The following is a 15494-nucleotide window of genomic DNA, read 5'->3' on the forward strand; positions in this document are numbered from 1 at the left end:
GCAATTCTGAATTTACTACTTATTTTCGTTTCGATAAAGACATATTGCAGAAATAACAACGCGTCTTTCTCTCCGTTCTTCTGTTGTTTTTTACGAGGAATAAGGCTATTACTGCTGTGTTATCTGTACGCATGATGTTCCTCGCAAATGCACTTAACAACTTTTATGGGTAGGCATGAATGCCAGTTCTGCTTACTCATTCCGTTTCACGAAAAAGGAGCTTGGGATTTTGATTAAAAATGTAGTTGTCAGTTGTGTAGTTGGAATGTCAGCACCAAGTATTTTGTGCTCCGTCCTTCCGCCATGTACTAATACGCTGTCATAATGAATCACCACCACGTGATATTTCTCTCCCTCGTCACTGGACTGATGTTGAAGCCAAAATGATTCTGCCAAATTATTGACGCACAACTAGGAAATTCTTGTCCAAAGGGAAGATACCGTATAAGGCAGTACAACGCTCTGCACATTCGCACGCTGTCACCATAAAAAACGCAACCAACTGCTTCAAGAGCACGGGGATTCGGGAGACGTTACACCTTTATGTGTGCCTTTTATGTGTGCCTGTAATCGTTGCTATCACAATTATGTGCACGCATGCAGAAGGAAATGGGTGTGGTGGCAATGATATTAGATAATACTTTATGCAATGCAATTTTGACTGGTGCCTTTGAGCTGTATGCTGCTCTAAAACAAAAGGGATATTTGCGATTTAACGCAAGTATGCCCTCATGCGTGCTATGCAATCCCTACTTTCCGTCACTGCCTTCACGCGTCTGGTATAATCACGCGCGCGTGTTTTGTAGTGCCCTGCCGTTCCTCGTTAGATGCATGGTACCTTTTTGTCTCTTCTGGCGCCACAATTCTCCTGGGGTTCTCATTGAGGACATGCAAGCCTGCTGAACAGAGAATGAGGCAAGAGTACACAGAGTATGCCCGGCGGGGAGGCGGAGGCTCACGGTTCCAGGAGAGAACACGGGAGCCGACTGCCCCAGGTGAGGAGGGGGCGGCGGCGTGTCGCGCGCAGGCCGTCTGCGGTGCCGATGGAGGCGGCGCTGGACACGTATAAGACGCCGCCGCACTGCCGACACTGCACCAGTGGTCAGCGTCGCCAACACAGCTCTGAGATGAGCAGATGGAGCGCAGCCGAGCAGCGGCCGGCCGGCCCGCCGCTCTTCACCCTGCTCATAGGTACGGACGCTGCCGCTGCTTGTGCGGCCGCTCGCAAGCCAGACCCGCGTCTGACGCCGTTAGCTAGGCACGGCGAGGCTTTCAGGAATGTTTGTGCTTGGTTAGTTAGGTTGCTCTGCCTAGGACTGCATTGCCAACTTAGCGTTCGAGCTGGTTTAAGAGAAAATGGCGTTTGGGACGGAATTAGGTGTAGTGCACAACTTTTGGACAGTGCTGCTTCTTATACTCTTAAAATGTCTGCTGACGTTGTTTTAAAAGTTGGAAGCATTTTACCCTTTCTGACACGTTTTGTTCTACAAATTTGACCCTATGTCAACAGAAAAAACTCAATATAAAGCTAGCGTGATGACAGAGTCTTTGTAACGCCGCGAGCAGAAGAGATTTCGCCTAGGAGATTGCTAAATTATGTCAAGGGGTATTTTCCAGTCAAGGGGCCCCTCCCCTTCGTTTAAGGAATTTGTTTGGATTTTGGGAACAATTTTAGACTTCTAGTCCTGTTTACGTGCCTCGGGAGCCAATATTTGTTTTTAAAACCTTCCGGGTATCTAAAACTATCAATAAGTATCGCGGCCCTTGCGCGCCCCGTAAGCCATGACCCTTCCTCCCTTTACCTCAAAGGCAGGGGAGGGGGGGGGGGGAGCATTACCCCAAAAGTTTACCTTTTGCCACGTGGCTGGGTCTTCTCGGTTTTCTCCGTTTTGTACGATGTAATATTTTACACAACAGCGTCACCGACTCTCACGTTCAGGAGTTGTTGACAATAATACCGGCAATTAAAACGCGAGTGTCATCATGTCCGTCATGTTGTGGCGTGAGGATGGAGACCAGGCTTTCTCAAAGCAGCTTTTCTCGTGGGATTGCATTTGACAAAATATCGTTCATTTCAGCCAAATATTGAGTGATAGCAGACAAACATCATATGCGGGTCGTTTGCGGCAGGACTCCTCCAGCAAAGAGAACAATCGCTCTTTTGTTTTTGGTGCATAATTTTGGGGCATTCCTTTCTAGCATCATGTGCTGCTGTAAACCCTTGGGTGTGGTCGTTAAGAGTTGATGCCCACCGCACTATTTTTACCGCTGCGTGGTCAAGGGGAGTAGCTCCCTTTTCAGCTGGAGGAGAGTGTCAGCCCTTTCCCGCCCCTTGTGCCGTCCAAACATCCTACTGAGCTGCATTAGTGATATCCTGGCATGGGTCAGTCTGATTTCCAGTTGGGGTCGTTATGGTCAGCAAACACATTCGTTTCGCATTACATAACTTGAGTGCATTGGTCATTGAGTCAGCTTGTTCAGTATGTTCTATCGCACTTGTTCAGCAATGGCTCCCATAAAAGGCTTGACCCCGTTCTTAACAAATGCCTCAAAGCGTCACTGGACTTGCACAGCAGGTGTTACTAACCTTGGGGATGAAACTGTGTACTTTTAGCCGATTTCCCTGCCTGGTGCGGTTTTCGATGGTATGTTTCAAGGTCTGGTGACATGATTTTCCCGGTATTTTCAAGTTTGCTGCTGTTTTAGGTGCTTACCTTTCTAGCCATGTTGTAGCCAGACAGGTATATTCTAGCCAAGGACGTAGCTAAGGGAGTGGAGGGCCCGACGCCCAAGAGGGCCTGGGCGCCTTGGTCCTTTGGTACGTCACAAAGTTTGCACGGTTCAGGAAGTGAACAAAGTGGCAACCCTAGCAAAATGCAATATTTTGGTATCTATTTAATGATACTGGCATTAGGAAATTTTGATTAACGAACTTGGGGACATATGGGTTCTGTGGGTCCACCCTTTTCATGGAACCGTCGTAGACCCGGAAGTACATTTCTGAAGTATTGAGTGATGTAACCGCATGTCATCCACCCCCAAAATAAGGCTCCGTCCATGGAAGCAGGGTTGGGCATGTTGCACCGTTGGTGAACAGCGGACGGCAAAATGTGTGGGCCTCAGCACACTATTTGAAATAACCACCACCAGAAATAAGACGTCCTCCTTATGTGAGGTGCCCAGGAACAGTTTCGAGTTGATGACGTTTATGTAGATCACTGAGCCTTCTGTATTTCATTTAGCGACCTCGATGGTCTGGAGTAATATGTTCCGCCCCAAGGGGGGCAGGACGATGGGCTTCGCCAGCTTTTGCCGAATTTGCATGACGTCTAGGGTGTTGTAAGGCGGAAAGCTGTCTTCAAAACTTTGATATTCCGCATGCTTCCAGCTTTTGATCTTGCAGAGGCCTACAGCTTTTGATCCGATAACCATGACATTACTTTGACCTGCCAAAGGTCAGTGATCTTACAAGGTGCATCTTATATTTCATACCAAATGATTAGCTATTACATTACCTACAACTGCAGGAAATATTGCGCCAATACCCTCCACCGTTTGGAAGTTATTTGGGAAAATTATCAGAGCGGGCTATTTGACCACCTCAACCAAGCGCGAGTTACCACCTATCGCCCCGCATAACAAAATGAAAAAAACAAACATTGGAGATCACAGGAGATATACGGACAGGATATTGGCCCCATGTAAGAGGCTGTTGTAAAATCTAGAGGCAGAAAAACGCTTCCAAAATCATTGTACAAGAGAAAGAACACAAAAGCATTTTAAGTATCTCGACATGGCTTTATTACCTGCGTGACCGCAACCCGGCCTGACCCTGTGTGAAATTCCATGTGACCCTGTATATCCCCGGGGATTCCCGCGAGCTTGTACAGCCCGTTACGCCCAGGAGACCCCGTGTTACGCCGCCGTAACTTCACACAACCCCGTTAGGACGCGCGTGACCGCGTATGGCTCCGTGACGCCTCGAGCGATCCTGTGATCCCGTGATGCCCTGTGCGATCTCGTGTGACCCGTGTAAGTCCGTGACCTCGTTTGTCGGCCCACCAGGGCTGCTGGCAGCCGGGCGCACCGGCGCCAGCTCCGACACGGAGACGGTGCTGTTGCGCGACCTGGACTTCCTGGACCGGCTGACCAACCCGTGCCAGATCGTGCGCACGGGCGGCCCGCTGCCGGCCTCGGGCCGCGACGGGGCGCGCAGCACCGCTGAGCTGGACGTGGTGCTGCGGCTGGCCAGCTCGCTGGTCAGCTCTGTGCGTGCAGCCTCGGTGAGCGGGCGGTCGGCGGTGGCAGCGGCAGCGGGCAGCGACGCCGGGGGTAGCGAGCGGGAAGGGAGGTGGAGGACGTTAGGGTACGGCCAGCGGCGTGCTGTGGAGATCCCAACGCCGAGGCACCGGTGTGCAATGCTGATGAAGTTGGTGTGACGAAGCTGCCGAGGCGAGCACTTAACGATGGCAAAATGTTCAACCGGTCTGACCGAAATTCCAATTTGAATGTCCAAAGTCTCAGCAAAGAATGGCGCGGCAGCTACGACATTCACTAAACGGCATTTTCCACCTGAGTTATAGGAAGTTCTAGGCACCAGGGTGAAACAAATGGGTGAGGTGTTCTGGGAGAGGTTGTGGGGAAACGGCAGTGGGAACGTAGAGTACAACGTAGTGGGTTTGGCTCCAGGTCAAATCATGCAGCCAAATTCAAAATCTTCTCGTCTTTTCTGTGCCCTTAGAAAAACACTCTTGCGTCTGTTATATTTCTGTATATGAGTCTTTCTATTTCTATATTCATTGCTCTTCTATTTCTCTGTAGTGTCTCAAGACAAATGGAAGAGCGATAGTCGCACACCCTCGCACATAAACATTGCTGCGAACAGCTCACAAACATGTATGCTGATTGACAGGGTGTACCCGAATGCAACGGTCTCCACCTCGATAGCCAGCCCCAGATATCGGATATATCCGGCCTACCAGTAAGTCACCAGGACATCATGTGAGCTTTAACGCAGCTTTGAATTTGAGCGAACTTTTCAGGTGCTCAGGACAGCAAACGTCTTTGAAGCTACTTAGTGTAGACTTCGGATAGCTGTTTTAGACAATTGTCCAGTGAAGTCGTGGAAATTTACAAACTTACACATTGGCTTATTTCTTAATGAACGGTGTAATGACCCGAGTGCGACGGTCTGTTTTATTTTTCATATGTTTCACTACATGCATGCTCATGTCGCATCTCTCAGACATGTCTAAAAGCCTTGCACAACAGCTGGCAGTACCTACAAAGGCCGGCAATAACGTAGATGTCCACCGACTAGCAACACATCGGGCGGGTGGCCGGGTTTGGTTGTTGGGATCAGGACCTTTGCCGACGTTCTCCTCCGTGCCGGCTGCTGACGCTTGGTCGGCACAACTGGCGCCAACAGCGCTGGGCCGGGACGGTCCGCCACGTCCGGGGTCTCCATCATCACATTCCCGCTCTCTGGCGGACCGTCAGCCGAGCCGTAGCAAGGTGTAATCGCGATGATGACGTCATCACTACCGTGGTTTGGAATTGGTGCACCTGCAATATGGTTGTTGCCCGATTTGCTGCCACGCATTTTCGTTCAGATTTTCGAGCCAACGCATGACCTTTATTTTTCGTGAGTTCTCTAAAAGTAATGATACTTCATCGGTTTTGGGTGACAAGCTCGATAAGTTAGTTTCCAGTTAAGTTTTCCCCAAGGATTCGAAAAGAATTGGGCACGAAAAGAACAAGGCTAAGCAGACTTTGAAACGCTGATGTTTTACGGCAGCGGGATCGACTGGCTGGACCGGCTGCCGCCGATGTTTTACGGCAGCGGGATCGACTGGCTGGACCGGCTGCCGCCCGGCACGGTCCGTCCGGTTCGGCGCTGTGACATGACTTGACCCGACGTGACCCGCCCGCCCCGGCAGTGCGACCTGACCTGACCCGATGTGGCCCGGCCACTCCCAGCGTCGGCAGGCGCTGCTCGAGATGTTCCGGGTGTTCCTGTCGGAGACGGCACACCTGCATTTGATGCGCCAGGAGATCCTCGAGTCGCACCACACGTGCGGCAACGAAAGCCTGCGCCTCGTCGAGGACGTGTTCTCGTGAGTGGCGGGTGTTGGTCGACAGCGCCGGCAGCCTCAGGAAAAGCATAGCGATGCCCGGAACAGATAAGTGCAGGGTGCCCAAGAACGGACCTCAGATTCCAAAGGATCGTCGGATAAAATTGTGCGATGGGTCCTGGATACATGGGCGTAGTTCCGCAGAGTGAGTTTGGTGGGTTGCTAAGTGAAAGTGAACGGAACCTGCCGCCAAAGCGCGGTAATAAACACGTTTCTCCTATGTTTTGTCCCACGCCCTTCTCAAAGCTGAGTAAGTCTTGAATCGCTGTGAAGGGGCTGAGGCGCCCCATGAACTGAAGATAAAACTGCGTCATTGCCTGGATCCCAAATGGTCACCATCAGATTTTTTCTATAAATATTCAGAAATGAAACGAAATGCAGGAAAAATGAATGACAAAATTTGGAAATTTAGCCCTGACCCCTTCAGCTTTTTTGGTAACATCGGCCACTAAATTCCGGACCCCGTAAAAATAGGATCCAGGACTCATCATAACCTGTAACTGCATGCATGCGCTGACCAACCATGCAGGCAAGCGAGAGCTCGCAGTAGAATGATGCTACTCAAAGATTCAAACACGACGAGCCTACCTTTTCTTCGTCCTGAACGGCTATCTGCCGCTGGTTTGGCACAAGTGTGTGTGTCGCAAATGTTGTTTCATTTGGAGACATTTTCTCCCTTTTGCGGGTTGCGTATCGGCGCCTTATAATTTTCCAGCTTTCTTTGCCCCAAGAAAACGGCAGATCCACCACCTCGTGTGACTCTTGTTCTGAAAACTTCCCAGAGGTTCGCAGCTTTTTATACCGTAATTTGAAAATCTCGCAGGACTGGTGAACTTTTCGTATAATCATGCATGGCGCTAAAGAAAATAGTGACCACGAAAGCCATATCACCTGTCATTGTCCCAGATGGCAAATGCGTTCTTTAGAGTTGAAGGAACTGAGAATGATAACAGAGGAGGATTCGGAATAAAAGCTCAAAGAAGGAAACGGTAAGTGCAAACTTGAAATTGAGCCCAATGAGCTAAGAATGTCATCGTCGCTTTTATACAACTGTTCAGCGGTAGAATGCAACCAATGGGCCATTGGCTAACGTACTGGTAATAATGTGCCGCCAGTTGCAGCTTGATTTGTGTGAAAACCATGCAGAGTTATCTTTTAGAATGCATATGAATGAAACGTTGAATCACGATGTGCGCGTAAGCGCCACGGAAATGTCATTAACTGACTGCACATATAGCTAATGACGCTAAAATTTAATTCGAAAACTAAAATCACATTTACCCAGAAAATAATTGGAAGTGAGAGACTTTTTACCACATCAGTCAGCTATACCCTCTCTCAGTCTTGGTGTTCTTGGTGTCTTTTGAGAACGAAGCAAAACAAAAACGCCGCATGTGAGTGAAGCCTGTGCCAAGTCATGCTTATCTTGCAGATATATGCTTTAATAATTATTTTACTAAGTTCAGAGACACTTTAAAAACTATGATCGAGCTGGAATAACCACCAGATGTAATGAATTTCACCAGATGTAATGTTAAATCTCTACGAAATAAAATCTTAAGAAGTGCATTCGGCTTAATTTTTCTGCTGAGAATCTTGAATTTTGGAACGTGCTCATCTTTCCAGTTGTTGAAATGGCCGACAGAAACATGACCCGGCAATATTTGATATATTATCTTTCTGACATTATCGAAACAATCACTGGCGTCATTTGGACCCGTCCAATAGCAACGCATACTGCATACTGCAGGCCTCTTGTACTTAAAAAACGGACCCCTCGGACATGGAGCTCGGTTCCCGAGCCCAAAAAGATATCGTAAATCGAAAAATGGCCAACTATAGCGACGAGGTGAGGGCACTCGGTTTAAATAATCCACTTGCTGCGATTTAGCCTTCTACTCTGCCAAATCCTGGCTACGCCACTGAGAGATATAGCCATTTTAGCAGCTTCGTACAGCGTGGAAGGTTAAGTTTGGAAGATGAGACAAATCATTCCCATAAGAGAATTCAAGTCCATGGCCTGATTTGAAACTCATCGTGAAAGTTGTTTGCCGTGGTATGAATATACTATCCAAAAACCGATTAACAAAGTAGGAAACGAATATTGGGTTACCAGATGTTGGGTTAACAGACATATCGGTCGACAGAGTCCTTAAAAAGATGCAGCATTCAGTCTCAACCTAGTGGAGCAATTTTATGGCATCTTAAATACGAGGATACTGCAAAACGAATTCAAAAATGAACGCTGAATCATGGATGGTTTGGGATTTAGAAGTGAAGGATTCGAGGTCAGGATTCATTTATTCGATCAAGCATGTGCCTGACTCTGAGCGTTCCAGATCACGCCGAACTGTCTGTAGGAAATATGAGGACGTTTAAGTAAATTATTAGATCTGTGAAGACGACAGATGTAAAAGATGAAGCCTCGTTTTAACCGAAACTTCCATGTTTTTACTCGTGCTGGCGCATTGAATCAAATGAGTTTAACACCGCATTGAAGGTACGGCGTGTATGTTGCATACCCGTACGTTTCCGCACAGGCTTTGCTTAAAACCCTAAAATCGGTACCAGTGGACTTTTAAACAGACCTCCCAGGCCTGATCCTTTCAAAGGTGTAGGTAGGGGATCGCTCTATTTAAGCTCACTACCATCCAGAAAGCTGAGTTGCAATTTACTTTCTTCTCACCTTCTAGCCTCCGGCGAGCGGAAGTTTCTGAACTAGCTGTAGACAGCCGTCACCCGGTGAATGAGTTTGTTACTATTTCTGGTTCAGTTGCGATAATTGCCATCAGATACACCTGTGAAGATGTGTGGGAGAACGCCGCCTATCCGAGGCCTTCCTGCTCAGCTTACACTCCAACATCTTGTTTTTATGAATACGCTGTAAAAAGATCAGGTATGGAAGTACATCACTTCATTTCTTTTTCGCGACATGTTAATGCAACCGCGCTTGGCGTCTAGAAAGCCTTAAAAAATGGCAAGCTTGTGTAGGCAGACTTTTTACACGATCTTTCCACGGTGACATGGGAGACAGCGTATCGTCTCACACTAACAGGATCGAGACGCGCTCTGACCGTGTTTGGCTTCACTTGCAGCCCCAGCTCCAGGCGTCCAGCGCAACTTGGAGCCGAGAAGCCTATAGTTTCAGCGCAAAAGCTGGGAAAATATGTTCACATGTACATGGGAGGCACGGGGAGGGATTTTTCCTGCCCACCTTCCCGTTTTCTTAACGGGGTTACACGGGTTTCCCTCCTGAAACAGAATGCAGTCTTGTTCATCTGTTTTCAATGAGACACATAACTAGTGAAGCCACACAACTGCTCGTGAAATCTGTGATCTTGGTAATTATTAGCGCCGAAACGCAGGTGGTCTTCGGTACTTTGTGAAGAAAATGAGAGCCTAAAACAGTGCCCTATGCCCCCCAGCCCCATCAAATGTATTCGATGTATGATTAAGTGCGTTAGTGAATCATGACAATTTTGAGTTGGAAGCAACATAGCACATCGAGAACACGCGATATTGCTCTACGCCACGCTTGGGATCTATCGCCTCCTTTGACTGAGTTTTCGGTAATAAGCCAAGAATTATATGTCCGTTGCGGAATGCGTCCAATCTCATGTCATGAAGTCAATCAAGGTTACAGGTCAAGGTAAAGTCAGACCACAGTCGCGTTTCTTCGTCTGAGGCTGTTTTGCATTCATTTACGTCACATGACCGGTGGAGTCACTGGGTTGACAACGTCTTTATTATACGGACTTGCACGTCACAAACAGGTAGCATCATCGATCCTTTCGGTAAGACACCTGAACCCATGTTGACATCACATGACCTCCAATGTTGACCGGGCGTGCTCGCGTAGTCCGACTGACCCTACCTTTCAAACAGCCAAGCCGGCGCGTGAACTAAGTGAAAACTACCACAGCTTAGCGGGGCGCGATTTGCCGTGCTTATTTCCTGGGCTTAGATTAGAGCCCTTTCGACCAATAATGGTCATTTCATGGTTATAAAATGAAGGAAAGTGGATAAGGGCGGGGAAAAACTACATGCACTCGGCATCCTCCGCCGAAACTTAGCCCGCAGGGGGACCCTTAAACAGGGTGCGTGCTCGGCGCTTCCAGGCGACCCCATGCGACCTTCGGTTAACACGCGCCCGGGCGGCTGGTTGAATACCCTGCGCTCTGCTCAAAATCAAAATAGCTAGAAACACCGAATTCACAGAGTGTATCTGCCTGTATGTGAACTCACTGTACTCAAAATTTGAAGCTCTTAGGTCATGATCTTCGGGTCGAATTAGGTCAAAAAATGTTGAACTCCAGATTGGTGTCCGAGGTGCCCCCAGATCTTCTCATGCAACTACCGGAAGCCTAAACACCTGTTCTAAGCAAATCCTCACTGTTTTTATGTAAGGCTAGTGAAGTTTGGTCATTACCACCATTTATAGTTATTTAGAGGGTTAGGGTAACCAAAATCCTACCAATTGCTTTTATTTTGGCATTTGAATAGGCGTCAAGCATTACGCCGGGCAGTATGTTCTTAAAAACGATATGGTGATCTGGGCTGTTTTAGGTCATTAACCTACCCTCGTCTTAAACAGTCAACGAACCATGTCTGTTGCGGTCCCCGTTACTAATAAATTCGAAATAAACACCAGAAACTATTCCATACTGCAAGCTCTCGAGTAAAAACCAGATTGGCTTAGATCACGATTTGACCCTCATACCTAACCTTAGGTCAATGTCATGTGTTGCAGTTCTAAATTCAATTGTTTTATTGCCTACCAAACAATCTCAGAGACGTACGGCTTCGTCTGACACTCCGTTATGGCATCAGATTGAACGATTCCCTAGAAATTGCCTTAGCTGACAACCATGGCCTGACTGACTTGCCAAACGTCAGCGGCCTGACAACCATGGCCTGACTGACCTGCCAAACGTCAGCGACCTGACAAGATGCATCTCATTGTCCATATCAAAAGACCCGCTATTCAATCCATAATTACATCAGCTTTGGATCCTACAGCTTTGTAGAGGTTGGCGCGGCTACGCCGCGTTATTCGGAAAAAAAATCTGGAAAATTTCGGAGGCGGTCAAATTACCGGACACCCCCCCCCCCCCCCCACCTCCACTCCTACTCACATCCTAACTGAGCGCGTGTTTACACCCGAGCATTACTCAGCCAATTTCCTTGCGATAGGCGCGCGGCCAACATTTTGCGTGGTGGAAGTCGACCCAGTTCCTTGTTTGCAGAGGAATATAAGAATAACCTCATGCCAATGGGCTTAAAGTTGTTGTTACTTTCATCTACGTGCATCATGATGCTGCATATCCCATAAGTGTGATCTAATATTCGTTTCAGATTCCTTATTTACTGCTAGAACCACTTCCCGCATGTTGGGCACATCATCCCTGCAAATTACGAAAAGAAGCGCATAATCTCAGCTTCCAACGACTGAAAGTGTCCTCCTTACAGGCTGGCGGGTCTTCTGCAGAATATCCTCTGCGTCATCACGGAGAGCTTGCCATCCAGGCTGCTTCAGCCTGTGCTGGAGGGTATCTCGGACCTGACGCTGCACAAGTTCCGCGACTGTCCGCGACGGCTGATGCGGTGAGTGCGCGAGGGGCCGCACTGTGGCCGGCTGCTTTTCAGAGGTGAACAGGCGTTCACATCTCTGGTGTAATATTTCGGCAGTGTACATCGTCTGCGCTTGGGGGACTGCTTCTCTAAATCACGACAACAGAAGCTACAGATCTGTTGACATTGCTCAGTTGAGGAGTGTCTAGCCTTTGGGACGTACTTTAAAAACATACTCTGATGAAGCTTCCGGACTATTTACGTCTGGTTATAGCACTGAGTGGTGCCACTGCAGTACCACCAATTTAACATAAGCAAACATCTTGATTATTGTCGAGTCCAAATTACGCTGCCAACTCTTTGTAACAGTCCTGCACTTCTTCCTGCCTTGGAAGCTCCAGAGCGTCTCCAGAGTCCGTGACAACTGCAGTTGTCTCGGACGTCGACGTGATGACAACCGCCGTTGTCATGACGACAGCGCATCTGCTGAGAGACGGTGTCAGCTGTGTTTAGAAGTATTACTTTTCAGCTGTTCTTACCTGCACATTGCGGACATGTGGGCTTAAAAGTCGCACCTTTACTGGTATGAATGACGTCAGTACAATTGAACGTTTGTGATTGGCACGGTCAGCGGCAAAGTCCAGTTACCGAGAGACGCATTGGTTGAGGTTTGAACCAGTGTGTGACCATAAGCCATGTGATGCTCCGTTTCTCCAAGCCGAAGCATGCTTCGAAAAAGCCACTTTGCCAGCGCCATAGCCACTTTGCCAACGCCAATCGAAGTTATAGCATAATGTATCCTTGAATTCACAGGATAAAATCGTCATGCTTACGTATATTTTTTCTCAAAAGAATGTTTCCAGCTTCGCAAAACTTATTACACTAGCATTTCGACCAAATAGTGTGTTGCAAACATTAGAACACTCACTCCGGAAAAGCAAGGCAAATTGTATGCATTACTTTCCTGGCGTTCAGCGCGCTGTTCACTGAGATTTCTCCTGCAGGGGTGTCTACTTCGAAACGAAATTCTGAGCTTTTCATACAAATTTGGAGAAACCTGGTATCACCGGCCAGGTCGGACGCATCTGATGTAACAAAAAGTGAAAATAACAAAAGTGGTTGCATGCTTCCTTTAACAACGGCGAGACACTGGGGATTATATATACTATGCTAAGACCATAAGGGACTTTTTTATTTTTTCATGACATATTTTCATGAGGTTTTCACCATGCGGTGCCAAATGCTTTAGGACCGCTTTCCACGAACCAGACTACCTCTGTTCCTGCGCCGCTGGCGGGGTATGTCCCCGTGCAAAACGTAGTTTGAGACCGATACGAAACTACTGAATGACTCACCCACACCGAAAGGCCCGAGACGTCAATTACTGTTGCAACCCTCCCTTGTCCTCCCCTTCTTCTTCGAGGTTGGCTGACTAATCCGTGTGGTATTTCAGGAACTGCCTGGTGTTGGAAAACACTAGCGACATGCTGTCGCTATCGCTGCAGTACATGCTGGAATCGGAGGCAGGGCAGGCCAACTTCCTGCAGCCGCGTCTCATCCGCCACAACCCGCGGCTGCGAGCTGACTAGCCAATCAGCGACGGTCCCAGCCCGCCGGACCGCCCACTGGACCAACCAGCGCCCTACGGACCACCATCGCCCCCCGGAGCAAGATGACTGAGCCCATCTCCCGGCGCCCGGCGCTGCGGCCCGCCGGTCACATGACACCCCTCCCCGGGGCCGCCGCCAGCCGGCGGGCCGGTCACGTGGCAGGACCCCGGGACGGACTTCACCGGCCGGCTAGTCACGTGACGCCGGCCCGCGGCCACCGTCTGCCCAGACTCCGGTCACGTGACATGGGCCTGGGGGAGAGGGTGCGCCGTCCGCCGGCCGACTGGTCACCCGCGACAACGCCCCGGGGCCCAGCCGGCTGGAGAGACCGGCGAGCCGCCGCATCCCGGCGCCCGCGGCGGCGCGCTGTGCCCCTGAATACTCCTGGCTGTTGAATGGCGTAACGGCAGCGTGACAGGCTGTGGGGCTTTTGCTGGATAGCTGCCTGGGTCGAGGCGGTGTTCATTTGATGATCTGCGGGTTTCATCGAGGCTGGTCGACGAGGCTGACATGCAGCGGCAGCATTGTCGGTATTTTTTTCTCTGCACGGCTGCTTGTCAAGGACGTTGGGTACATGAGCGAAACTTGTGGCACGCAATTTTCCAGTTGAAGCTGATGTTTTATGCGACGTTATCGCTTTTGAGAACAAAAATATGTCAATGCTTGGTGGTACCTTCTTAGATTACACATCTAGGGATACACAATCAATTGCATTATACCTGCTCTTGTACGCCTTTTCCCTCCAAGCACGTTACAAACCAATCCCCAGACATCTTTGCAAAGCGATGTTGGTGACGTCCGTGTAAATTTGGGGGCTATCGTGCTATTCCACGACCGGGCTGGTATTTTGTAAAACCAGTCAGGACCCTCCGTGCTGCGCTGGCGAGGACAGTAATGCTATTTGTACTTGTATAGCCCGGACTTTCTTAGAGCATGGTGTCTGGGTACGAGAGCGTTCTCTGTCAGGTTAAGAGGGCTGAGTTGCAAGTTAACGGTCGGGACCTTACAGCTCATTACGATTATTCACCCCTGATCCACGGCATCATGGACGTGATATGCAATTGCACGAGCCAAAGTTCGGTTTTTACTGCAGTTTTCAGGGTAAGGCAAAGCTGCACGATACTCGCAAACTATCGTGCAACTTACACGATACACTGAAAATGACGAAAGCTGTCGGCAGTGGTGTCAATCTGGATTGATCTCGTTAGTGCGCCTATAAGAAAAAAAGTTAATCTGTGCCTGTTGCGACATGTCGCACTCACTGTGCTATCTGTTTAGGCTGGGGTTAGCAACCTTCTGGATCATCTAGCTTTGTGTGGTGATATTATCGAATTATTGTGAAAGCATTGCTTGGACGTGCGTGCCATCGCGCAATGATGTCATTTGAAACAAAGATAAACGCCAAAAAGCTCCCTCAGGCTGGTGTGAGGAAAGTGACTGGCGTAGCAGCGAAACGCGTGGGAGTCGCTTGAAACGAATTATGTTTGTGTTGGCTTGGAACGGTTTTCGAGGAAGGCCAAGATGTTTGACTTCTTTATAGTCTTTGCTTGGTATGTATAAACTGTTAACCTTCGCTGTTCTTCGCTCAATGTTAATTATGTGAAATGTGTGTAATATATGACGTTTGCAGTGATAAATACAGGACCAGTCTGTAATGCGAAAATCGGTGACATGCCGATCGAGGACAATCGGAACTGAGAGCACGAGCATTTCATGCATCGCTAATTTGAACATGGAGACCACAGATAGATATCAGTTGATGCCCAGAACTCCTAGGTACCGGTAGCTGAAAGGTGTTCCACTTTTGGGGCATATTTCAAAAGGCATACTCTGGTGAAACCTCACGACCAGTTACATCTTATAATAGCGCCGGGTAATGTTACTGCAGCACCGGCAAGACATGACAAAGATATCGATCCTAGTTATGTTGAGTAAAAATTACGCTGTCCACATTTTGTAACAGCGCCACCCAGTGCCACTACGCTTCCTCCCTGCAGTCGCGACCACCGTCGCCATGAGTGTGACCGTGCGCACCTCAATGGAACGAATAAATCATGGTTGTGATTGGCCCAGCGGGCAAGGGCCTGCTGCCGGGAAGTTGGTTGGTTGAAGCTTGAACCAGTGGACCAAATGGGTCACGTGATACTCCCATTCCCAAACCCGAAGTGCGCATCGAAGA

The 15494-nt window shown here is 48.8% G+C and overlaps 1 protein-coding gene across 1 annotated transcript; it reads left to right on the top strand.

The window, feature by feature from the left end:
* The first annotated feature begins 1043 nt into the window (after window positions 1-1043).
* On the top strand, window positions 1044-13365 carry LOC119094227 (uncharacterized). The gene is made up of 6 exons (XM_037217301.1): window positions 1044-1191; window positions 4066-4166; window positions 4913-4981; window positions 5980-6116; window positions 11604-11738; window positions 13159-13365. Exons 1-6 carry the CDS (start codon window positions 1044-1046, stop codon window positions 13292-13294), a joined length of 726 nt encoding a protein of 241 aa, XP_037073196.1. The 3' UTR covers window positions 13295-13365.
* The last annotated feature ends 2129 nt before the right edge of the window (window positions 13366-15494 follow it).

The sequence above is a fragment of the Pollicipes pollicipes genome, unplaced genomic scaffold (genome assembly GCF_011947565.3).
Source record: "Pollicipes pollicipes isolate AB1234 unplaced genomic scaffold, Ppol_2.1 Scaffold_4002;HRSCAF=4701_pilon_pilon_pilon, whole genome shotgun sequence".
NCBI classification, from domain to species: domain Eukaryota; kingdom Metazoa; phylum Arthropoda; class Thecostraca; order Pollicipedomorpha; family Pollicipedidae; genus Pollicipes; species Pollicipes pollicipes.